This window comes from Clarias gariepinus, chromosome 19 (genome assembly GCF_024256425.1).
Source record: "Clarias gariepinus isolate MV-2021 ecotype Netherlands chromosome 19, CGAR_prim_01v2, whole genome shotgun sequence".
Classification (NCBI taxonomy): Eukaryota; Metazoa; Chordata; class Actinopteri; order Siluriformes; family Clariidae; genus Clarias; species Clarias gariepinus.
The window spans coordinates 2,059,159-2,085,193 of NC_071118.1; the positions used below are offsets into that span (position 1 = coordinate 2,059,159).

Below are 26,035 nucleotides of genomic sequence, written 5' to 3' on the forward strand. Positions count from 1 at the left end.
TAATTTATTCCTGATCAAAAGAACGAAATAAATGAAATGAACCAAAAAAAAAAGATTCCTTCATTTTGATGAACGAGATTCAAAGAACCGAGTCACTAAAATGATTTGAACTTCCCATTACTACAATGATGCTGAAGTGTCCACATACTTTCGGTACACCGAGAAAGTTCATCCGACTTCCTCTTCCGTGTCTTCTACGTGGCATCATGTGATTGGCTGAGAGCTCCTTACGTCACACGGGGAGTGTATCAAATGGCGTCTCAAACGGTGGCGGCCATATTGTTTTCGCGGTGTTGAGGGGAGGAGGGCGGGGGGAGTTCCTGACGGAAGAGAGAGAGAGAGAGAGACAGCGCGGGCCCGTCTGATGTGTGTCGCTGTTAAAGTCGCCGTTTTACCGCCATGAGCCGTCCGTCCTCAGCAGGGGGAGCGGCTGGAGGGGGGCTCGGAGCCGGGAAAGCGGGAGGAAACAAGCACGGAGGCTCGGGAGGAGGTGGTGGAGGTGTTGGAGGAGGAGGAGGAGGAGCGGCGGCGGCGGTAGCAGCAGCAGCAGCCGGGGTGTCGGGCTCGGTGGCCGGCTCGGTCCCCACGGTGGCCGCGGTGGCCCTGCCGCACTCCGCCCTGGCCGGCCAGTCCGCCGAGCTCACCGCGCTCTTCGAGTGTCCCGTCTGCTTCGACTACGTGCTGCCGCCGATCCTGCAGTGCCAGGCCGGACACCTGGTGTGTAACCAGTGCCGACAGAAGCTGAGCTGCTGCCCGACATGCCGCGGGCCGCTGACCCCCAGCATCAGGAACCTGGCCATGGAGAAGGTCGCGTCCACACTCCCGTTCCCCTGTAAGGTAAGTGTTTCCCCCCTGACCCGAGAATAAACTCTACTGGGTGTCAGGTCTGTCCACTTCCTACATCATACTGTGTTTCCTACACACAGGTATGAGTGAGTGTGTGTGTGTGTGTGTGTATCCTGATCCTACAGGTGTGTGTGTGTGTGTGATCTTGCCTTTCTGTAAAGTTGCACCTTTCTGATTCATGATTGCACGATTGGATGTGATGAACGGCTTGTGGTACTGGATCATGTCTTTCAACATCACACACACACTCGGGGGAGATCAGACTGGAAATCGTAGATCGGATTAAAGATCCCATGTGGAGACACCAAGAGATTAAGATCAAGTTTAAAACTTCCCAGCACACAGATGAGAAAGAGTGTCCTGATTCAACAGGTCTGTGTGTGTGTGTGTTTGTGTGCATGTCTGTGCCTTCTTACCTTTCCTATTCATGATTGCACTGGATATGATGAACAGTTTGTGCCATCAGATCATGTCCTTGAACATCAAACACACACTCGAGAGGAATCAGGATTGCGAAACTTAGATCGGATTAAGATCCCATTACTGCACCTGTATATCTTGTAACCATGCAGAGAGATCAAGATCATCATTTTTCATTTCATTTCGTTATCATTTGGGCATTTGGCAGACGCTCTTATCCAGAGCGACTTACATTTTATCTCATTACACATCTGAGCAGTTGAGGGTTAAGGGCCTTGCTCAAGGGCCCAACAGTGGCAACTTGGTGGTTGTGGGGTTTGAACCTGGGATCTTCCCAACTGTAGTCCGATGCCCTAACCACTGAGCTACCCCTGGCCTGTGTAAGATCATCAGTCTGTCATCAGTCTAAGATCAAGTCACAGTTTAAAGCTCCTTCAGCTCGTATGATTATGATGTATGTTGTTAGTCTTCCGGACCATCCGATCTGCCACGCACGCGGCTTGTCGCAGGTTTTACGCCGGATGCCCCTTCCTGATGTAACCTCCTATTTTTTACCCGGTATTTGGGACTGGCACTGCATCATCCAGTGTCTGGGGTTTGGGCATCGGGTGGGAATCGATATCTGTTTACTTAAAATGCTTGGTGTAAAAAGTTTTTAGTACGCATAAGTTTTACATAGGTTACTAAAAGACGGAAATCTGAAAAGAAAAGCAGACGGTTAAAGAAGAGATGCACAAATCTTTCTTCTTCTTTTTTTATCATAGTTGAGTTTTTAAGCAAAGTAGGAGCACTTTTGAAGATGAGCATGTGATTAAAAAAATAAATAAAATTTAATCACAGTTTTGGATAAATCTGCATGAATTCATCTCCAGTAATAAGTTTTTTTTTTGTGTAGCAACTTCTGCACGTATTTAACACATTTATGTACCTGTGTATTTTTACTTCTTTCCAGTCTCCAAATAAATGCAATTTGAAGCTTTTTTGATTCCCGACCCTAATGTAGATAATCATGTACAGTATTGCTCACAGGCTGTCAGTAGTACAGTTTAAAACCCAAGCCAAAACACACACACACACACTGTTGTGTTGCATGTGGTAAAGTCATGTAGGAAGACGTCGTGGTGTTGTAACCGTGTTGCTGATTGCGTATTCTCACCATGTTGTCGAACGACCCCGAAATACGATCATGACGCTCGGCCTGAGGCTTGTGTTTCTCTCTCTCTCTTTTCAGTCCTCTTCAAGCCGCCTAATCGAAAAAGAATCTTTCTTACAACTATGCACAGTGTGTCTGCCTGCCGTCCACTTTATTAGGAATACCCATACACTGTCAGGTTTATCAGGCAGCCGTGTGGCAGGGGTGTATGTTCACATCAAACATCAGAGCGTGGTGTGTCCAGTGTCAAGGAGTTTATTCATTTAAAGCCATTTGTTGATCAGGACAGAAAATTGGAAAATGGAGAGAGGAAAAAAAGCACAAACAAGCCCAGAGGAAAGCATGCTTTATGTCACACTGTTGATCAGGAATACTTCTTTTCAATCTTAAGACTTAAACAGTTTAAAATAAAAAGGTGCATTCCGATCGGCCTGAAGTACCCTGCGTAGTGTTGAGGGTGATTCCAAACTGCATGGAGCGAAATTGCTGAGTTCACACATAACTGCAAACGGTGTGGGGAACAAAAGACTCACTTTGTCGGACTTAAGAACAACTTTGACTTATGAACGTTCTCTCAGAACGGTAATTGTTCGTAAGTCTGGGATTACCTATTTTTATCATTATCTTAATCATCGTTTTAGTTGAATCAATAAATCCCTAATATTATATAGGCTAGTAATCTGTTATACACATTTTATAACGGTATCAGTTTTAGTTGAATATTTAGTGTCTGTAGTGTGAAATTTTTACAGCAGGTATCCAAGGTACTTATGTTACCATGGTAACGCTCAGAGGAAGTGATGTCTAAAGATGTGTGTGTGGATGTGTCTAAAACAATGAAAATTTAAAACTGAGAATTAAATACAACGCACTAAGGACTTGAATTATTATTTTTTTTTTATTTATTCCAATAATCAGTAAATTATTCCACTGTAAAAATACCCTTGAGTTGCAGTCGTAATTTTAATGCTTATTACTTTTTGTAGTTTTTAATACTCGTAAGAATTATACAAATCAGACCTAGTGCTACTGAATCAAATTGAACCGAACCGATGGTGTAATTCACAGCTCTGATTCTTTTGTTTATTTCGTTCGAAGCTCCGTCGTTATTAACATCGTCTTATATCACCGCTTCTAGTTATGAGACGTGAACATCATCTCCAGCACGCCTATTCTGAATTCGTAATTCTGCTTTAATTATGTGCCGACTTCAGGTCAGGTGATTTATAAAGTAAATGAGTATGTTTGTGTGTAGTATGCCTGTTGTTTGCAGCCCGGCGTCAGAGCTTAGCGACGGGAACAGGACAAACGGACAGATCGTCAAATAAACGCCCCTGGACGTTAGATTTGATTAGGACGTTTTCCAGAGCAGACACTCGGCCTAATGATCAGATCGAAGAAATAAATTAGATTTGCTTCTGCAATGTGAACACAGTCTCAGACTGTGGCGTCTTGTGTCTAGTAAAGCTGTGAAACGTACATAGACTTTTTTTTTCCCCGGTCCAGTAGACTGACTCATATTTGCATAAACTAAAAATCTTGTAGAACAAGCAAAAAACGGCATTTTAAATCATTTTCAGAATTGGACACTGATCCATGGATTCATTTAATCGATTCGATCAACAAAAGATCGATTTAATTGCGTGGAGACAAGTAAATCACTCAAGAGCCCCGTCCTGATAATAGACAGTAACGGCGCTATACACAACACTGTTTTCATAATCGGAAATGACACCAACTACGGCTCGCAGCGTGGGTGAGGGTAGGTCTGTACGGTCTGCAGTACTGAGGAGAGAGCAGCTTCCTGCCAAAACCCACATTCACAAATAACATTACGTCATCTTAAACAACACTCTGTCTCCTGAATACAGAATAAAGCGGTATAGACGATGAGTGAGTAAAATAAAATATAGAATAGAAATATATAAAAATGTAAAAAAAAAAAAAAAAAGTATAACCTGTATAAAGAACAGTGGTGTGAAAGTGTTTGCCTTCTTACTGATTTATTTTTTTTTATTTTTGTCATACTTTAATGTTTCAAACTTGCAAATGAGTCTGTTACAGCGCTGTGGAGGAATTTTGGCCCACTCATCTTTGCAGAATTGTTGTAATTCAGCCACATTCAAGGTTTTTTTTGAGCATGTCACATTTTACATGACCTTTTTAAGGTCATGGAAAGTGTGAAATAAAGTGTGACAAACATGCAAAAAAATAAGAAATCAGTAAGGGGGCGAACACTGTTTTAAACCACTGTATATTGAATTTGCAAATAGCACCAAAGTAGAGTTGGATACAGAGTAGTACCTGCAGTATATAACCGGAATGTACCAGAAAAGCGCGTAAATGCGTTTTTAAATACTTTTTTTTAAAGTATTAATTTGGCACCGATATCATACTTTAAAAAAAAAACAAAAAAAACCCAAATGATACCCAACCCTGGTTAAATAAAGAAACAAATCATAACCTGCTGATGGTAAACGGTGTTCGTTGAACCGTTTTATAAAAGCACCTCAACAACAGTTGTTTCTCTTTCTACATAATAAACAACACGTTCTTGCTTCTCTGTGTTACTGCGGTTAGATTAGGGCGAGTGTTTGCCTTCGTGAATGAGCGGTCCCTATGGAAACAATAACATATTCAAACTAACTTGCAGACTGTGCTGCTGTCAGACTTGCCGCTCCAGATAAATTCACACACCACACTCACCACACACACACACACACACACACCTTCTAAAAAAGTCAGGGTTAATGATGTTGATGATAACCTAAAGATAACCATCATGGGCCAGTGCATGCTGTGTACACACACACACACACACACACACACACACACACACACACTCCCTTCAATACGTCAGCTCTTGTAGACAAATGGTGTGAATTTCATATCAGTCTGAGAAGTGTGTAGAACTCAAACTACTCTCTCTTCCTCTCTCTCTCTCTCTCTCTCTCTCTCTCTCTTCCTCTCACTGTCTCTCTTTCTCTCTATTCCTCTCTAGCTGTCTCTCTTTCTTTCTTGCTGTCTCTTTCTCTCTCACTGTCTCTCTCTCTCTCTCTCTCTCTCTCTCTCTCTCTCTCTCTCTCTCTCTCTCTCGCTCTCTTGGGGATTCTTAATGAGAACCTGTAATGATTTTCATGCATGAGCTGGATCATGAGCCCATCTTAACACCGTCAGCTTTTTACATCCCCTTTGTCCAATCACAAACCCTCGACTCTCCGGATGCTCCTCAGCTCTAACTGATTTCACGGATGAGTCCCGACATGAAGCTGCAGGTGTGTGTGTGTACGTGCGCTCCTGTTTCGGCATGTTTCCGTAAGATTGGCTTTTAAGATAAGCGAGTTCTTCCATCCAGGGTAAAAGAAAGAAATACAGAATACGTGTCGCAATAATGTTAATACGGCGGTACCTCGGCATAAGAACAGCCCCGCCTCAAGAATTTTTGCGTAAAAAATAAAATTTAAAAACTGAACACTAGCTAAGTCGCAAGTACGTCTGTGAGCCGTTCAAAACTTGTCTCCATCAGTGGAAATCCAAGCAAGACGTTAGCAAGGATGCTAGCAAAAATAAAAGCGAGCCACTTTCATTTCCCGGCGCTAAGAAGAATCATAAATTATGCTTAAGTGAGGTGTAATGTCCATTTCATATTTTGTATTCAATGTCTTTTTCTAAATGTTTCAATTGTTTTTTTATATAAAAAAATATGATTATAGTGTCGGAAATTGGTAATATTGTAATATTTTTGGGTGGCTGGAACAGATTATTTCCTGTGTGGAAAATGCGTTTCGATAAGATAAGGAATATCGCCTCAGGAACGGATTAAACTCGTATACTGAGGTATTTCTTCTTTCCGTTGTTGTGACGATCTGTTTGTGTCACTACAGCGTCAGCTTGAACCGTCATCACCACAACGACTACAGGGTGACCCTGTTTATCCTGAGGCAGTTTGTTGAAAACCGTATCGACCTACAGCAGCGCTGCTGCATCAGCCACGTGTGTGTGTTTTGGTGTGATGGTCAGTTTTACAGTCTGTTCACTAACGATAATAACGAGCACAGAGATCCCAGACCACCAGTTTATACCGCCTCTGCATGTTCCTCCACATCAGGACCGTGTGTGTGTGTGTGTGTGTGTGTGTGTGTGTGTGTGTGTGTGTGTGTGTGTGTGTGTTCCAGCTGCTGGTTTCTCCACCCGAGCAGAATGCAGCGAGGCAGGGGGAAAGGGAATAAAAGCCCCAAGCTTGTCAACACTCCAGGCGCTGTAGCCAGAGTGCTTAATTAATTGCCTTAGCTAAATGGCAGTAATGAAGCGGTGAGACTCAGGGTTTGAGTGGTTAAAGCCTTTAGTGTGTGTGTGTGTGTAAGGAGTAGAGCTGGGGGATGTGGGAGTGTAAGAGTCAAATTGTGATAAATCAGCACATTTCGTCGATGAGATCTTTTTCTGCGTGTGTTACGGATGTTCAGTAATAATTTATAATAATAATAATAATTTGTAAGACGAACAATAATTTTATACCTTAATCAATAATTATAATATATGTGTATGTATCATATGTATATAATAATTATTTTGAACCTAAAGAGTGATGTGCTAGAAAATGCTACTAATGAACTATTATTAATTCTTAAGAACATTTATACGATACGATTTCCACGATATCTATCCGTGTGACTGTTTACACAATGCACTAGATATTGACATATGAATGAAGGTGTAAAAAAGAAGAAACGTCCATGAACATCCTCATTTCCAGGCAAATGTTTTCCCTTTTATCATACGACAATATGAATTTTATGACCCCCCTTCGTGTATAGAGAAACAAAGGGAGTATTTTCATTCAGAACGGTGTTCTGTTCATCTGTACAACCAAAAGTCCCGCTTTGACTCGAACACCTCCTCTATATAAAGCCGAAACGGAGGAGGTTTATAATAGTAGCGAGTATGAGTGAGATCGTTATACCACTCAGCTCTATAAAACATGACATGCTGGTGTGGCTTTTTGTACTGTAGTTAGCACAAACTCGACACACACACACACACACACACACACTCCTATTATTTCGTCTTGAAGACACATCATGAACAGTCTATGGCTCAGGTTTTCCCCTCAGTGGCTTTTTCCCGTATCATGCTTGGCACAAAGACTCACGGTTAAATCCTAGAAGAAGGGCTTGAAGTGAAGCTGATTTGGATTAATGACCCCGGTCAATTGCCTCTTCCTCTCTTACACACACACACACACACACACACACACACACACAATGTCTCTCTCCTTGTCTTTTGTTTTTCTCTCAATCGCTCCGGACCAGCTGCGCCTCGGCCCCGCTCCCTGTTGTGTTAAAGGATCGCTCTAATTGGAAACCGTTTCAGGTGATGGATCGTGAAGCAGTGAAAGCGCAGTAGGAGACGGATATCGGAGACAATCGTGTGTCTCGATGGCTCCCGAGAGAAAGAGAGCAGCTAGTCAGGAGGGAGAGCTCACTGGGATTTACTGTAGATAACTAATACAGGGTTTTGTTTTAGAGATAAAGGCAGCGTGACGTAACTGTAATTCAACATCGCGTGGAAAATACGAAATAGATTGGATAGAATTGGATTTGGAAATGTTTACCCATAATGCAACATTATTGTTTATGTGCTTATAGATACTTACAATAGACGTTTTAAATCCGATTGGTGAGGAGGTGTGCGTTATTTTTTTGCAGCAGCACTGATGCGTTCGTTTAATTAATTACTTAATTACATTAATTTAATAAAGTCTGTTGTTGTTCCAGTAACAGCTAGGAGACAGTTTATAGCATATGCTTCTATTTTTTCTTCTTCTTTTTTTAAACAAATTAAAAGCAAGGTTTTAAAAGCTACTATAGTTCGCTAATAAACACTCAAATAATTTCTGGTCTTCCCTGGTTAAAAACAAGATATGTACAAAGCGATATTTCTTTTCAGTCTTCTACAGGTAGCTCCTTACTTACGAACAAGTTCCGTTCCAGTGGCACATTCTTAAGTCTGATTTGTTCGTAGGTCAGGGACAAAGTTAGTCTTATACACCTTTGACATGAATATACAATGTAAAGCAATCCACTTGACTTGATCTCTGTCCCGTTTCCCGTTAGGGCTCATTATAATATTTAAGGACTTCATCGCATGACTCTGAGGTCATTATATTTAGGTACTTGGTCACATGATTCAGAACTCGGTCATGTGACTAGCAATCTTTTTAATATTTGAGTCAGGAACACGGCTGCGCTGAAAAGAAGAGATTTCTTACAGACATTTTCGAGGGCTCGTTTTATCTTGGTGGGTTAACGAGAATAATTTGATAAGATAAGCCGAGTACGTCTTTCATGCACCACTGGTTCCTTACGCCTATTAATTTTAACTTTTAGGTTAAAAGAAAAAAATCCACCGTGGATTGAAAACACTCCCACCCTCGTCTTTATCTTTTTAAGTGTTTTTATTTCCCCCCATGTGTTCGTCCTGTATGAAATGTGTGTAATGAATAGAGTGTGGGCCGAGCGGTTCGAGTGAGATTGATGGGAACGACGTACAAAATCTTACCAGCGGGCTTCTGGTGGCGCTAACCGAATCACGGCCGCTCCACTCCTGCTTTTATTAAATTAGAATGAATTAATTATTTCTTTATTATTTTTTTTTATCTTCATTTCACTTTTTTTTTTTTTATTGCGCATGTCTGTTTTTTATGATTTTATTTCATATTCTTCCCCGACTCTATGAAGACAGAGACTGTGGTAAAAGAAGATGCTTTTAGACACTGTGTATGTGCATAATTTAAGTGCGTGTTTAGCCGTGTGTGTGTGTGTGTGTGTACTTGTGTGCGTTGACGTTTGTGTTGGCGAGCTGCCAGTCTTCCCATCTCCTAGCGCGGTCGTTGCAGCGGGACGAGGTGATGTGATGTGATGTGATTGACGGCGTGCTGCTCCGTTCCAGCAGCGTTACAGTCAGACGTCTGAGCTGCCCGGAAGCCGGACAACAATAACGTCCGCACTTTTAGACATCGATCGCATCCGGGAGTCGTATACAATATGCAGCTCTGGGGGTAAATTTGTACGTTTACCTTACTGAGTTAGCGAGAGCGGACAGAAATCTGTTTGAGGAAGGGATAAGCCTTTCTACTGATCCATGTTTCATGAGATTTGTAGAGGAGCTGTGATGTCACCAATCATGCAGTCGGGGGCGTTTTAGGTTTACAGTGTGCCCATTAGGCAGGAAGGGTTTCAGTAGGTCTCCAAAATATGAGGGTCCTGGTATGAGGTCATTCTAACCAAAATAAGGTAACAAATATAAATAAACGGGAGGCGATTTGCGTAGCTCGTCCTCTGACTCGTATTCTAGCCATCTTTTCTTTTTTCTTTTTTTAAGGAATTCCAGCGTTCTGATTGGCTTGAAAAAAAATCACTTCTACAAAAGATGAGCATTGACGAAGCAGTTTGCTTGCATTGAAAGAATTTGACTGCGTTCGAGCGAATCAGGAGGCGTTTCAGGGATGACAGGAATGCGCGAGCAGTCGATAGAACTGTGGATTTATAGCAATTCGAAAGAAAAAAGAAACTTTTATGAAATGGTTAAACGTGCGATGTGTTTAACTTTGCCTAAATTTAACTATTACTAATGATGAATATATACAGTGTTTGTCTGTATATATTGTTTGAACAGGTTTTAGTCTATAATAAGAGGTTTAATTTCATGAGACGGAATGGGGAAAAGGCGGCGGTTTTAAGAATTCCTGCATTCAATTGGCTAGGGGGAAAAAAGTCACTTCAACAAATGCATGTGCTAAAAAAGGGACAGGTTGGACAGTCTCGAGACGCGCACTTAATTAATTCTGAGTAAAACGCCGCTGGATATGGTGTAGACGGGTAAAATGAAACCTTGAGACGTTTGAGCGTTTCGATCGTTCTCGGCACTGAAATGAAAAAATCCACAAGCATTAGCACGTCATCACATTCGCTTCTCTCTCTCTCTCTCTCTCTCTCTCTCACACACTCACTCTCGTGCCTTAACTCCATCGTTTTTTCCCCCCAGTGCATATTTCATCTCTCATTAAGAGCTCCTAATTGAAACCCACAGGCTGTCGGGATTGAGGTACACCCCCTCCCCCCAACACACACATACTCCCCCAAATACACCCCGCCCCCACCTGAAGTGTGTGAGTGAGAAAGCAGTGCCACCGTAACCTCACGGCTGTGCCGCCACTCTCGCCTCGCTCTGCCGCTAAAAATAGATGGCCTTTTTCACCGCAGGGAAGCCAAGAGGTGTCGAGTGAGTGAGTGTGTGTGTGTGGTTTGGATGTTTATCACGTAGGCAGGAGTCACCGTGTCCGTCACTGAGGTAAAAAGCCGTCCCCGGCTGCGATCTTTTGGCCTCATCTGCAGGAGACGGGATGAGATGAAGGACAAGATGGCGGAATTCCGTAAAAGCTTGTTGCTGAAGGACAGAAAGAAAGGAAAGGATGAAAGTAAAGTGATGTAAATAAATAAAATTTGAAAAAGGCAACACGTGCGCACACAGTCACATGTGGATAATTAAGCTGGCTTTGTGCCTGGGATTCAAATACACGTTTCCTTTTCAGAACAGGAAAGTCGCGTCGCGTGACATCCTGTCAAAATCACTCCAAATCCTACAGATATACGCCCCAAAATCTAAACGAAGCCAGCAACGCACTGGTGCTTACTCACGGGCAATCTCTGATGGATGGAGATGTTCTCACTCGTATAACAATTGTAAAACGTTTCTGGGGAAAAAACGAGTGTCCATGTGCAAATTCTCCTAGCGGTAAAATAAACGCTCAAGAGGAAAGACGCAAAGCTGAAAACAAAGACGCGACAGGGGTTTTACTGTTAATGGACTACTGTAGCTTTTAGTCGACCCCGCGCAAAGTCGCAGTTCAGAGTTTGCGGCCCTCAGTTGCTGGCGGATTTCTCCTGAGAACCTGACTAATAATTGTTCACGGAAACCCCCGCAACCACAAATTTCCTTCCTTTTTTTTGTTGTGGCGATTATACAATTTTTCATGCGTTATAACACTAAAGTATTAACATTTACTAATGTTGTAACATAAATATTAACCTTAATCCAGTTACATTTCCATATAAAATCTAATACTGTATAAATTCATTAGTACCGCAGAGAGAACACAAAGCGACCGTAGAGGAAAAAAAAAAAAACACGGTTTGGGACGATGAATTATTACCGTATTTACCCTAGAGTACTGATACCGAAGGAAACACGCGTGTGCATTCAGTGGGTAACGTGTGTTTTACATCCCAGCACTGTGTGAGACACCGCAGTACAGCACTGTACAGTACACGGGTTTACATTTAGTTTTTTATGTATCAAACTTTAAGTTTGAAAGTGTTTTGGGAACATATTTAGGGTTTAAACTATAAAAACAGGCATTTTTATTTATTTATTTATTTGTCGGACCACATACACATGACAGTTTTTCACATTTCGCGGGTGCTCCAGGAACGTAACCGCCTTGAATTGTGAAAAACTGCAAATTTTGTGTGTGCGTGTATATAAATATATAAATATATATATATGGTTTAAGCGACGTTAAAAATAGAAGCGTTTACAGAAGTGGCGAGTCCCTAAACATCTGCAGACGAGGGGAAAGGGAACCGTAAGGGGAGGGTTTGGTGGGGGAACCACTTGCTGAGACACACACTCTCTCTCTCACTCTCTCTCTCTCTCACACACACACACACACACACACAAAGCGCGATCCTCCTCCTCCTCCTTCCCCTCTTCTCCCCCTCCCGTCTCGTGCGAGCGTTCTGCCAGTGCTGCAGTCCAGAATGTTTTTCTTTCTTTCTCTGAAGCGGAGAGACGAACACAGAGAGACACACAGAGAGAGAGACAGAGAGGAACGGATGCGTGTTTACCCTGGAAAGACTGTCGTGTTTCGATTCGCACTCGCATGTTCCTGTACATGATCTCACACACTCTCTCACACACACACAGGCTGTTGCGCTTGTCAGGATTTTGTTTCCTGTGAGGACGCCAGGACGATGTCGTCGGTTCTGGCGAGACGCATTTAAGGGAAGGAAAAAGCTGTTTTGATTGAGGTTGTTGTTGTTGGTGTGCGGAATAGTAGTCGTGTAGCAGATGGTAAAATTCTTACGTTAGAGAGAGAAAGAGTGTGTGTGTGTTTGTGAGAAAGAGGGGTGTTTGACTGGAGCACAGAGACTCTCAGGTTCATTCTGTTGAGTTGAGGAATTGATCAGCTTGTTTTGGGGCCGGACTGCACTCAATTAGTGTGTGTGTGTGTGTGAGCAAACTGCAGCCGTGTCTCTCTAACGACTGTCCGTGCGTGTACACAGTGTTTTGGCAGCAGAGGAGAAGCAGATGTCCTTTCCAGGTTTCTCCTCGGACACAATACATCTTTGTCAGGAGTAAAAGTAAGCAAAGAGAGCGAACAGGGTAATTACTTACAGTAGACACACACACACACACACACAGACGTGGCAACGTTTTTTATTTGGAGGAGTGTGTGTGTGTGTCGAGCTCTGTTTTCCGAACAGCCGAGGATCCTCACGTCTTTTTCCAAGTGTATTCGTTGGAATTTTTTTTTTTTTTTTTGGTCACTCAGCATACGAGGGAGAGAGATCCGTGTGTGTGTGTGTCACGGCGTGACGATGCTGTGTCCGGCCTCCTGCCTCCCTCTCCTGAAGGAGCTCTCTCAGTGGCGCTGCCTGCTCGGTTGGCAGCGCCAGCGCGGCGTGTGCGCCCCGAGCTCCGGCCGTCCCGTGTGTCCCACCAAGCCGCTGCCTGAGAGCGAGGTGAGTAGCGCCTCCCGAAGGACCCGCGCACCGGCCCTCTGAGCATTTCATCATACACACTCAGCACTGTTGTTCAACACAAGTTAGGATCTGTTTGTCTCGGCTTTTCTTCATACTTTATTAATATTATTATTATTATTGTTTATTATTTATGACATGTGACATTAGCGATAATAATTAACTGTGATGCATGTCTCAGAATATAATTCTAAGAAAAGATGATTATCAAGTATCGTTTACTTTAGATAAATGAATAAATAAATGAAACTTGCTAAGTTTTACATTTTTGTAACTGAAACACTTTTTCACATAATGATGCACTTGCATAAATATACTTCAATATAATAAATTAGAAATTTAAAATACAGCATAATGAACTCGAACCTGATGATAAAAGAACAACAACAGGCCAGTTCCCGGGAATCCTTTGGAATTCTTTTACAGAGATTTACAGAGAACATTTTTGGCATTTGATCCAGGATCTGTGATCTGATTGATTCCCCCCCCCCATTAGATATCTGATACACTCCACACACACATACACACTCACACTCATGCCTCAGGGTACCAAATAGGTCAAACGTGAACATTATTGTTTAAAGTAATTTAAAATTAATTAATGCGACATTCTTCACCAGTGTTGGGTGTAACCCGTTACAAATTAACGTTAGCGTTAGAGTACTTAACTTACTTTTTTAATGTAACGAGTAATCTAACGTGTTGAGTCCATTATTTAAGTACTTAGTTATTTAGTTAAATTTTTTAAAATGTAATCCGTTATTCAGACAATTTATGTAATCCGTGAGCCAGACAGCAGTCATTCCCAATCCAATTAAAAAAATGTGTGTGAAAGTCGTCCTACAAGCCCCGCCCCCGATAACCTACCTCCGCCCTCTCGTTATTCCTGCTGTTATACCACTATCTCACCCATGCGGTTTGACTATAAAAGGACCGAAGCGCGGAAACCACGTAGGTGAGATAGGGGTATTAGTAGTTAACAGATTATGGGCCAAACTTCGCTAAGTGATGGTAGAATAATTATAAAGGTCTTGACAAAAACAACATGCATGAGGAATCACAAATGAGTTTTCATTATCTGCAGTGGAAAAGTATTTGAACTAGTTACTTTTATCAGAAAGTAACTCTGTAATGTAACTGATTACTTTTTAATGACAGTAATTTTGTAATGTAATTAGTTACTTTAAAAGGTAACGTCCCCCAAAACTGTTCTTCACTCAATTAGCATTAAACAATTAATTTTAAATTTTATTCTTTAAATGCATCAAGATCAGGGGAGTGAAGAACCAACTAATGTAGAACCGCGCGTTTTTATTATTTACCAAACGCTCACACGCTTGGCGTGTCCTTAGCCACTGTATCACAAATATTACTTTATTATTATATACGACTGTATTCGTAATATTATGTATATTACGAATACAGTCTCTGTCTTCATTTTAAAACAATGGCCGTAAAAATGCGTCTAACGCTGTACATTGACTGAACTGCGAGTTTATAGATATGTGAACTACGGAGAAATATGACGCAAAACAATGCTTAATATGGTACCGTTATCAGTTACTGTTTAATGTTTACATTCGTAACGATAATTAATCTGAGTGGTTCGTTAACATCCCTAGTTTTGACAGAAATGTTTTTTTTTTCTTCATTTTTTCATTAGAATGATTTTATTTTATTAGATTTATTATATTAGATTTTTGTGCAAAATCAGCTTTGTGCTTTTGTGTTACAGCTACGAAACATACGTATATAAAACATAAAATTATATATATTTTTTTACTTTTGTAGTTTTACAAATATATATTTGTAATATAAATATATATTTCAAAAGAATAAAATAATATTTTAAAAAGATTCACTACTTGCTGATAATCAAGCTTTCGGTATTTTTATTGAAAAATAAAAAAATTAAATTTTGTCTTATAAGGGACGAATCTGAACGCTGATGGTATTCACGTCTGTATATTTGAACAGAGAACATTGTGCTTCAGGCAGGAAATTAAATTGCTGTTTTATATAAAGTGAAATAATTTTATGCCCTCACTCAACGCGATCTCGGGTTAATAAATTATACGTGTTGTGCGATTTTGCGAAATGACTCGATGTCGGATTTGAATAATTTTCCCATCATGCCCTGTGGCTTTTAATCAGGTTTATGAGAAACACAATGGAAAAGACTAATCACGTCAGCGCAAGCTCGGGTTCCACGTTCTCCTGGCCTTCCTTAACCTAATTACATCAGCTCTGAAACTTTTAGCCCGATTGCTATTGATTCCGGATTAGCTCGCGCGTCCCTGAGGAGACGACCCTGCCTCGACTCGCCCCTCCTCACCCCTCCCTGCCCCGGCCGCAGTGTCCCGGTAACGATCGGGGGAAATCAGATTCCCGCCACCTGGTGGAAGTGTGCGCTGTTGGAGATCGGTGTCTGATTTCCCAGCAGCCTCGGAGTCGTGTAGAGCAGCGTGGCGTGATCTCACTGAGAAGTGGTAGAGCTTCTCTCTTTCTTTCTCTCTCTCTCTCTCACTCTCTCGATTTCTCTGCAGGTGAAGGTTATAATGATAGTCTGACAGCTTCAGGTTTTCTCCCATGCGCCCTGACATGCACGCACACACACACACCACACACACACATACACACACACACAACACACACACACACACACACACTTCGTGACTGACACATGATGGAGAGAGCGGGTCGTCCTGTCACTCGGCCTTGACCATCAAACCCGTCCCAGTTTATCTCCACAGGACAGATAGCCGTGATGGAAGGAGAAAAAAAAGAAAGAAGCAAAAAACCCTTCCATTGAAGAATTCCGGATTTGGAATTGGAAGCGGTTTGTACGTTTACGGTACATAATCCAAATTTACACTAAAGTGTCCAGCTTGGACTGTAAAAAAAAACACAAAGAATGAAAGGGAGGAAGAAGAGCAATACAATTACGAAATAATAAAAGGAAAGAGAGAAAGGAAGGAAGAGAATGTAAGGAAACAGGAATAATATTTAAAAAAATAAAAAGAAAAAAATAATGGGGATGAAGGCAAGATGAGATGGGAAGGGAAAAAAGATTAAAAAAAAAAAGAATTTAAGAGGAAAAGGAAGGTCAATAAAACAGATGGAAGTAAAAAAAGCAAGAAAGGAAGAAAAGTAAAAAAATGAGGGGAAAAAAGGGGGATAAACAAAGAAAATAGTGAAATGTAAGACTAAAGAAGAGAAAAAAATAAAAGAACTGATGAGTAAAATAATGAGGAAAAGCAGGAAAATGGAGAAAAGAATGTAACGAAATAAAGAAAGGATGACTGAAGGTTAGAAGATAGAAGAGAAAAACAAGAAAAGAAAGAAAATTGTAAGAAAACGGGGGGAAAAGAACTAAAGAACAGGATAAAAGAAAGAAAAATAAAAGGACTGTTGAACAAAAGAATGGAAGGAAGGAAGAAAGGACGGTTAAAAGGATGGATGTAAAGAAATGAATGAAGCCGTAAAACAAGGAAGGGAAGAAAAGAAAGAAAGAAGGTAAAAAAAAGAATGGATCAAAGATTAAAGGAAGGTTGAAGGAAAGAAAGCTGACCTTTTTGGAATAAATAATTCAGGAAAGTGAACTAGTTTAAAGCTCGAGAGTCTGAAGTAAAGCTCGAGAGTAAATCCAGCTGTGAAGTCGTGCTGCTTCGCCAGTGCAAAAGCATCTTTGAATTTTTTGGGGGGATTTGGACAAATTTAGAGCGGAGAGGGACGGAGAGCGAGAGTGAAAGAGAGAAAAAGAGAGAAACTATACAGTGTAAAATGTATTTAACCTTCTGCAGTCGAGGTTAGACGTGCGCGTTTTAAACATCTATAAAGAAACAGAAAGTAAAGAAATCTGAGCTCGGGACGCCGGTGCCGCGGGGAGCTCGGCGCTCAGGGGATGTGATTTGCAACTTAAATGCGGAAACGCGTCAATAATTCAGCAGCCGAGCTCGCAGACTTCACAGGGGCGAGTCTGGCAGAGAGTCAGGCTGAACACAGAAACCGATGCCAAGCGAGGCGTTGCAGAGCCCCGGACACCGCCGTAATTAAAATACGAAAAAACGCTAGGGGGTAGAGGAAGAGAAGGGGGGGGGGGGGGGGCGGTCGGTTTTTCTGATGCAAGATTAATTAGCCCGGTGGTCCAGGTTCTTATTTACTTTTCTTCAATAAACAACAAGTCACGATGATGATGATTGACAGAAATAGGGCAGCCTTCAGGTTTCCTTCGTGTCCACAGAAACCTGTTCCACAACAAGTGAGCGTCTCTCAAATCACATTCCTATCCTTCATAATCACCTCATCCTCAGAGAGAGAGAGAGAGGGGCGGCTTTATCACCAGCCCACTGCTTGCAGGATTACCGTACGAAATCCGCCCTGTCTCTAATTAAAAACGAAGATAAGAAGCTAACCGGCCAACAAGGAGGGATGACTTTGCTTCCAGAACATTTTTTATTTTTTTTATAGACCTGAGACGTTGAGATTTCTGAGAAGGATTAAGAGGGACCTCCAGGACTCTGCGCGTTTTTGAGAAAACATAAGCGCCAAAAAACTGGCACCCACGAGATATGAGATGAAACGCTTCTTCGGTTCCTCGGACATTAAAGTATCGCGAAATTTCTTTTAAAAGATCGAGAGCTCGATAACCAGAGCCCTTGGATCAACCCGGTAATCCTGGATCTGTGAGGATCTGCAAATCCTGCCTAAGAATGCACAATTTACCCTTGATCAAAATAGCTTGAATGCACGCCCTCCACTGGCTCGTTGCTTTCATGACTTCCTCGGAGACGATACGACGAACGTGCAGCGTTGTGAAACCTTGTTTAGGTGTCAAGTGCTGTACAAACAGACAATAAAAATAAATAAAACCCACATGATCCACACAATAAAAATACTGGAAAATACAATACGTTAAACTAGTTAAGAGAAGATAAAACAGTTTTAAAAAATGTCAAGGCTCCCCAGGTAATAATTTCACCAAGTGGTTAATTTCATGAAGCTTTATTCGAGGGCTTGTTGTGCTGCCATCTTGTGTAGCAACTAGATCGTAACATCGCAAGCCAAAAGATTTAGTTTGCGTTTTCCTTCTTCATGTGTTAGATAAGAAGTAAATGTCGGCCTCCGAGTGGCACAGTCGTAAAGCGCTCGCCCTATCATCCGGAGATAGCTGGTTCGATCCCTGGGTGATGCTGTAACCTCTCACAGCCGGAGGCATAGAGAGAGCTGATTGGCCGAGCTCTCTTAGGTGGGGGGGGATGAGAGGTTCTTGGTGCTCCCACATTAATGACGGCTCTTTAAGCCAATCAGGGGGGTCTGTGAGCTCACGCAGGCGGAGTGAGCGGATAGCGCTGTTCCTACGAGTGTGTTACGCCGCCCCCAACGGTGCGTGAGCGAGCAGTTCGAAAAAATGGTCGGTCACGTCACTTGGATCGGAGGAAACACGTAGGTCAGTCTGCGGCCCTTACCGACTGATTGGCAGTAGAAGCTTAATGTGGCAGCCTCCAGTGACTGGGAGGAATTAGACACTACCAAAAATTAGGGAAGAAAATTCGGAAAAAGGGGGATACAAAAAAAAAAGAAGTAAAGTGTGAAACGCAAGCGCTAGAACAGAAATCTCGAATATAACAAGTCAGTCATGTGATCCCGGCAAACGCGAACCCTCAGGGAACCGACACACACCTCAAAGCAAGGCTTCATTTGAACACGCCCCTCATGCTCGATAAGAGCTTCTGTGTCATAGGCTAAGGTATTATACCACTGATTTGAAGGTCTCGGGTTCAAAACCCTGTCGCCAGTGTATAAAATAAAAAGAAAATTGAAACGAATTAAACTGTTGGGCCCTTGAGCAAGGCCCTTAACTCTCAACTGCTCAGATGTATAGTAAAAAAAGAGTCTCAAAATTGGTCTCGAAACACCCGTGCCAGTGCAAGAGGACACTCGAAACACCCGTGCCAGTTTTAGGAGTGACATTTTATTTGTATTTTTTAAAAAAATAATAGTAATGGTGGATGCCAGATAAAGATTAGGACAGCTAAATGTTAAACTTGTTAAACATTTAACTGTTAAACAGTAAAATGTTACTTTTTGTAACGTTTAATGCTGCACTTGACAATTGTTACAATTAATGCGCAATTTTAATGACTCAGTTGTGAAGCTGTTGAATAAAGCTAAGCTATAAAACTTAAGTTAAGACTCAACTTTTGAATAAAAAAAAAATTACAGACAGAATTGTAATATTAACCGAATCAGCACAGAGATATCACAACGTCGTATCGGGTGGTGACTGGTGATTATCGTCCCAGATTTATAGCCTGTTGATTATCAAGCGTGCTCGTGTTGGAATGAACCCAGACCACAGGGTGTTATTAGACTTTGACGTCTGGTCTAAACATGTCACTTCTTCTTATGGTCGGTGAATTGTGTTAATCTTACAGGCTCACTGCTCATTCCCTTCATCACCACCCTCTCTTTATCCGTCTTCCGCTTTCCCTTAAGCTCCATATATCCGCGTCTTCGTCCCTGGCGGTATATGACCTTTTTAAATAATAGCGAGTGCTAATCCTAATCAACACCACCAGCTCGATTTTTGCGACCTTGCTAAGCCTATAAAATTCCAGAAAAAAGATCCTGTTATCAGGTTTTTGCAGGATATGCACTTTTTCTTGACACTCGAGTCCGATCCCGCCGGTTTTTGGCTGTAACGCGCACTGTGACTTCAGGGAGCGTCGTTCTTGCAGCGCTTGCATTTCCTGACAATGCTCATATTTGACCTTGAGCAGTCCTTCCTGCTTTAACAATCAAGCAAAGAGCCTCGAGTCATTTATTCTGAGGCGGCTGCCCTGGTGCGTCCCACTCGTTTCCTAACGCTGTCTTCATTTAGAGAATAAGACGCTGACCTTTTCCGACCCAAGCTTGCGTGTGGTGCAGGACGTGTGGTGCACACACAGTAACCCACTTTAACTAATTTATGGACTCGTCTTTCTCGACTCCGTGGTTCCCCTGGCATCGGTTATATCCTGTGTCCTTCCTCTGCCCTTACGATTCCGTCATTCCTTCATCATTGTACCTTCCTTTTTTTTTTTTGTACTCGCTCCTTTGTTCTGTCCTCCTTGGCTTTAATGGCTCGGCTTGCCTTTTTATGAATGATCCTGTCTGAGCTTTTTTTTTTTCCCCTTCATGCGTTCTTTACATGATGTTTATTTTTTTCCTCTTTCCCAGATATTTAAAGGCAGCCTGGTCTGTTCTCCACTTTGCGTCTGCATGCAGACATGGCGGAATCTTTCAGTTTATAAATTTTTCGTGTTCCTCACAAGCTTTAAACGCTTCTCAAATAAAAAATAAAAAAACTAACCTCAAGAGTTTTTAAAATGTTCATACTCAGAAACGTTCAAGAAATTTGCACAGTGTCTTCATACAGTATCATGCCAAATTTTTGAGGGCCCGTACTCATTTTGTTTTCATTTGATTAAATTAAAGAAATGTAAACAAATGATTTACTTTGCGACAGGCTGCAAAGTGCCTAAAGATATAATTTACAAATTTTTCATTTATATAACAAACTTCAGCAGCGACCTCATTTTCCCTATCTATTTATCTAACCACTTAGCATCAGCAGTAATACAGGTTTTTCCCTGACTTGTGAACGAGTTCCGTTCCGGGAGCATGTTTGTAAGTCGGATTTATTCTTAAGTCTGACAAAGTGAGTCTTGTACGCTTTTGACACTTAATTTTCCCTATCTATCTATCTATCTATCTATCTATCTATCTATCTATCTATCTATCTATCTATCTATCTATACTATCTAACCACTCAGCATCAGCAGTAATACAGGTTTTTCCCTGACTTATGAACGAGTTCTGTTCCGGGAGCATGTTTGTAAGTCGGATTTGTTCTTAAGTCTGACAAAGTGAGTCTTGTATGCTTTTGACACGAATATACAATGTAAAGCATACCAATCCACTTGACTAAATCTCTATCACCTTTCCCTTCACTGTCCGCATGTGGCCAAAAACTGTAACCACGCCTAAAGGAATTAATCTCACACACGTCAAACCCTTTAAAACAAGACTTTTGCAGAGCCTCAGGTTTCACGTGGCAGCCATATAAATAAATACATTTTAGATTTAAAGTGTTTTCATTTGCATTCTTCTTCTTCTCCTTTCTTTCTCTTTGCAGTATGCTTCAGCGGGCTGCATGCTGTCGCTCCACCACAGTGAGAAGCCCGAGCACGAGGAGGTTTGCGAGTTCCGGCCGTACACCTGCCCCTGCCCGGGCGCTTCTTGCAAGTGGCAGGGCTCCCTGGAGGCGGTCATGCCCCACCTCATGCACGCCCACAAATCCATCACCACGCTGCAAGGCGAGGACATCGTCTTCCTGGCGACGGACATCAACCTCCCTGGCGCAGTGGACTGGGTCATGATGCAGTCCTGCTTCGGACACCACTTTATGCTGGTGCTGGAGAAGCAAGAGAAGTACGAGGGCCACCAGCAGTTCTTTGCGATCGTGCTCCTCATCGGGACTCGCAAACAGGCTGAGAACTTTGCCTACCGCCTCGAGCTGAACGGCAACCGCAGGCGGCTGACGTGGGAAGCCACGCCGCGGTCCATTCACGACGGAGTAGCCGCCGCCATCATGAACAGCGACTGCCTCGTCTTCGACACCTCTATCGCTCACCTGTTCGCGGACAGTGGCAACCTGGGCATTAATGTCACCATCTCCATGTGCTGAGGTTTCAGACTTTCCCGGGACTGACAAGGATGGGGACGGAGTTTCAGGAAATGACCCGTTCGGGGGAATTAAAAAAATTGTACCTTGCACCTCGGGTCGCGGAAGGTACGGAGCGTGGCTCGGTCTACAAACGGGACATCTACAGTCTACAGGCTGTTTTTTGTTTTTTTGTTTTTTTATACGAAAATCGTAGCACGGCTGCTTCGCACGATGACACGCGTGTGATGTGAGATTTTGCACTGACTTTTCCCGAAATCGAATCATGACTGTGTAGAAGGTTGCAAGATGCTAAGCGTGTGCAGGTCCCATTGACAAAAAAAAACAAACAATAAAGTAAAATAAAGTAAACTTGCAACTTCACTGCACCAGGTTCTGTCAGGCAAATGCATGACTGTTTGTTTTAGGTTTTTTTGTTTGTTTGTTTTGGTTTTTTTTACGTTTTTCTAAATGTCTGTTCCTTCTTAGATCACCACCACCAATTAATCCTGGAAGCTTCGTCTGGGGGTGGGTGAACAATGTCTTGGCGGATCTCGGGTTGGCACCAAACCAGAGCCAAGAATTTCAACATGGTTAATCGAAACGAAAATAAACAAAATACGACCAATCACGCTAATCCCCTTTTCAAATGTCACTAAAACAAATCTCCTCCTGTATAACTGTACGTTCGAATTTCCTCGTATACTTGAATGTTTTCTAACTGTGGTACTCCGGGCTCGGTACCGCTCGTCGTCCGGTTCCTCACGACTGCATGTAAAAACCGCACGAGCCTGCATGCTACGGTACGATTAAAGGTACGAGCGACTGCTAACTGCGCCACATGGGAGCGGTTCAGGGTTTCGGCATCGCCCCCTCTTTTTTTTTTTTTTTTTAGTGATCAAGATGATGCAGTTTGTAAAAATCCCTCTTAAAAACTAAACAAAAAGAAACAAACAAAAAAAAAAAACCAAGGTTTGCCGTGTGCTCTGGTCAGTCCAGTATCTTTGAAAACGGGCTCGATTTGTTTGTGCTTCTGCTCTTCTTTTTAAAACTGCAGCTCTGAGAGATTATTTTGGATTTTTGGGGGGTGGAAATGTATTGTTTTTTTAACTTTATTTTTTAATTTATTATAATTTTTTTTAACACTTCCTCGGTAAATCCACCTTGCAGCGCCTTAGGTCTCTACGACTCGACCTTTCAGAGCTCGTGCTGAATTTCAGGTCTGTCATCCAGAACTCTTTAATTAATAGAGCCTTATACATTAACGGCATTATGAGGGAAAAAAAAATTATTGTGAAAACTGCTTTATATAAAACCTCCAGAACACACACACACATAAACACACACACAACCCGACACCTCTACACGAATACCTCCGATGTCCAAGACGTCCGTAAGTGGACCGTGTCGATCCTCTGGACCCTGGTGGTCTTCAGTTCTATTAAAAAAATTATAAAAAAAACAACAAAAGCCTGATTTTATTTTTCCCCTTAGCTTCTCTTTTCGTCTTTCTTATTTAAATACGTAAACGTCGATCCCGTTTCCTTTGTGCCTTTTGCATTAATGTGATGGGATTTCTGTGCGTCGTGTTAGAAATGTTATATGTATTCTCGCCTCACTTAAATCAGAGTCCGCTTTTCCCAGTAATCACCCGGTTGTCATGGCAACTCGACATCCTCATTAGATCGAGCGTGGACGTGGCGTTTCAGACGTTAATGCCACACACACACACAGACACAAACATGAAATCACTAAATTACACAAAACATCCCCTGGTGATGAATTTCAAGCATTTTGGATCCATTTTGTACAAAAATAAATAAATAAATAAATGAGACTCATTAGGGCTGGCCGATACGACAAAACGTCAAGGCACGATATGTGAAAGTATTTCTTGATATGATAATTTATGTCTAAAATAATGTTTTAAACATTTTTTTTCTTTTATAAATGGGGCAGGGGCAATTCTAATAATGCTAATGAGTCCCAATATATGTTAAAAAATTCTAATAATTTTTAAAAAAAAATTTTTTATTTAGTACATTTGAACATCACATGAACCATTTTGTAGTTATTTAATATCAAGACTATAGCGGGAAATCCGACCCTCCGTCTCCCACGATAGCCGTTTCACAAATGTAGCAAAGAAAAGCAGGTCTTGTGTCAGATTGAGCTTGTTGTACTCACACTGGTGTTTCTTGTGGGCATGAAGCTTGTGCAGGAGACAACGTCAGGACGCGTGACGCCTCTTCTCTGGCGTTTGTACGGTTTACAGACACCGAGTTTAAGACAGCGTAGAGTCCAGAAGACAGGAAACCGAAAGACGATCAAGGCCGGGGAGAAAAGTTTGATACTTGGTAACGCAGAGTTATTTATAAAGTGTTGTATGTGACACGATAAGACACAGTACATAAGAAAATCAATAATCACTAGCTGGTGTTTTTTCACCGCTAGTCTCGCTAGTGATTACAAACAACAAGTTGAAATAAAAAAAATTTCAACCCTGGTGTCTAAGTGCTGTTGCGAGCTTTTCCAGGTCGTGCTGATTGAAATCGTTAACAGAACTTTTAATTTCCTTTATTTTATTATTATTTATCTTTTTTGGATAATCAGATTTCAGATAAACTGATTTTAATGCGATCATGCAGAAACCGTCTACAGCCACCTTTAGGTTAATAACGAGACGATGCTCTGCGGGTGGGCGTGTCTGTTAGACGTATCGATCGATTAAGACGTGTTTAACCGAAGTGACCTACACATCCAGGAGTGTGATTAAAATCATGGGTTTATGATTCATGGACAAAAAAAAAAAAAACCTAATTTGTGCATTTTGCTTTAGTTATCTCTCATGATCGATAGATGGATAGAAAAAGATAGAAAGGCTTCAGTGACTGAACGAGACAATTAGAAGGACGAAAAACCTCGCGCCTATTTGGGTTTTCTTTGTTTCCTCCCTTTAAGCTGCCAACACACTTTCACCCAGCCTACTTTTTTAACCCCCGACACGACACGACACGACACACACACACACACAGAAGAGCGTAACGAACTGGACTGCGGCTCTGAATAAATTCATGTTGATGAAGGCAGCAGGTGGCGTGATGATGAGAAACCCCTCGCTGCGGTTCGAAACCAAGGCATCAATATTCAGTGGCTGGATCTCCGCTAATCAACTGGCGGAAATTGAAAAACTTTAATTGGAGATTCGGGGTAGAAATGGCAAATTGTCATGAGCAACCAGCCAATCAGATTCCTCATAGAGAATTGTTTGTTTAAAGCAGACACAACAAACTGAAAAATTATAATAATAACAACAGGGGTTATATAATAATGGAAATGTCATATGATTCTTGAAGAATTTTTTTAACGAGATACATCGCGATACATAATACAGACTTGCTCACAAACTCTGCACATGGCTTTATTTTACAGGTAATTTTTTTTTTTTATAAATGTCTCATCCATGGACAAGTGGACGATACGTTTTGTTGCTTTTAAAATATATATTTATATTACATATTTATAATTTTTTTGCCATTTTAAAGAAAGTAAAAATTGTAGCAGCAACCACTTCCACTATTTTTTATTTACCTAAGCGTTTAATTATTAAAAAAAAAAAAAAAACTCACTGTAACAGCTGTTGTCATAGCAATATCAATTAAGGCTGCTTGATTATCTCGGGCAACATTTATTTAGATCATCAATAATACAATTACTCTTTGCTTTTGGAAACATAGTACAAAAAAAAGGTTTTATATATTTTTTTTTCTTTCAAAACTGAGATAAATGCCCCATCCTGGCTGAGAGGGAGTTTGGATTTTTTCGTGCACTGTAGTGAAGCATACAAATGCCCCAGATGTTCAAGTCAAAGGGTGTTCGAGTCAAAGAAGGACTTTTAAATGAGTAGAATAACAGAAGAAGAGTCATTTGAATTTTTTTTCTATCCGGTTAACACCACAGCCCTACGTGTGATGTTTTATCGTCGTGATGTACAGCCCTAATGAACAACTCGGACTGAAAGCATGACTTTCGCCGAGTCCTAAAACAAAAGGCAAAAAAAGTGTTTTGTTTTATTTATTCATAAATAAA

General features: G+C 41.5%; 1 protein-coding gene across 1 annotated transcript; it reads left to right on the plus strand.

Moving 5' to 3' along the window:
• The first annotated feature begins 342 nt into the window (after positions 1–342).
• siah2l (seven in absentia homolog 2 (Drosophila)-like) lies at positions 343–25,575 on the plus strand. Its single transcript, XM_053478087.1, has 2 exons — positions 343–837; positions 21,419–25,575. Exons 1-2 carry the CDS (start codon positions 400–402, stop codon positions 21,968–21,970), a joined length of 990 nt encoding a protein of 329 aa, XP_053334062.1. The 5' UTR covers positions 343–399; the 3' UTR covers positions 21,971–25,575.
• The last annotated feature ends 460 nt before the right edge of the window (positions 25,576–26,035 follow it).

Bases quoted from the DNA above. Each gene is read 5' to 3' on its own strand.
- siah2l (XM_053478087.1), top strand. From the start codon at position 400: ATGAGCCGTCCGTCCTCAGCAGGGGGAGCGGCTGGAGGGGGGCTCGGA. The intron at 838-21,418 runs GTAAGTGTTTCC...TTCTCTTTGCAG, and splicing joins CACTCCCGTTCCCCTGTAAG to TATGCTTCAGCGGGCTGCAT.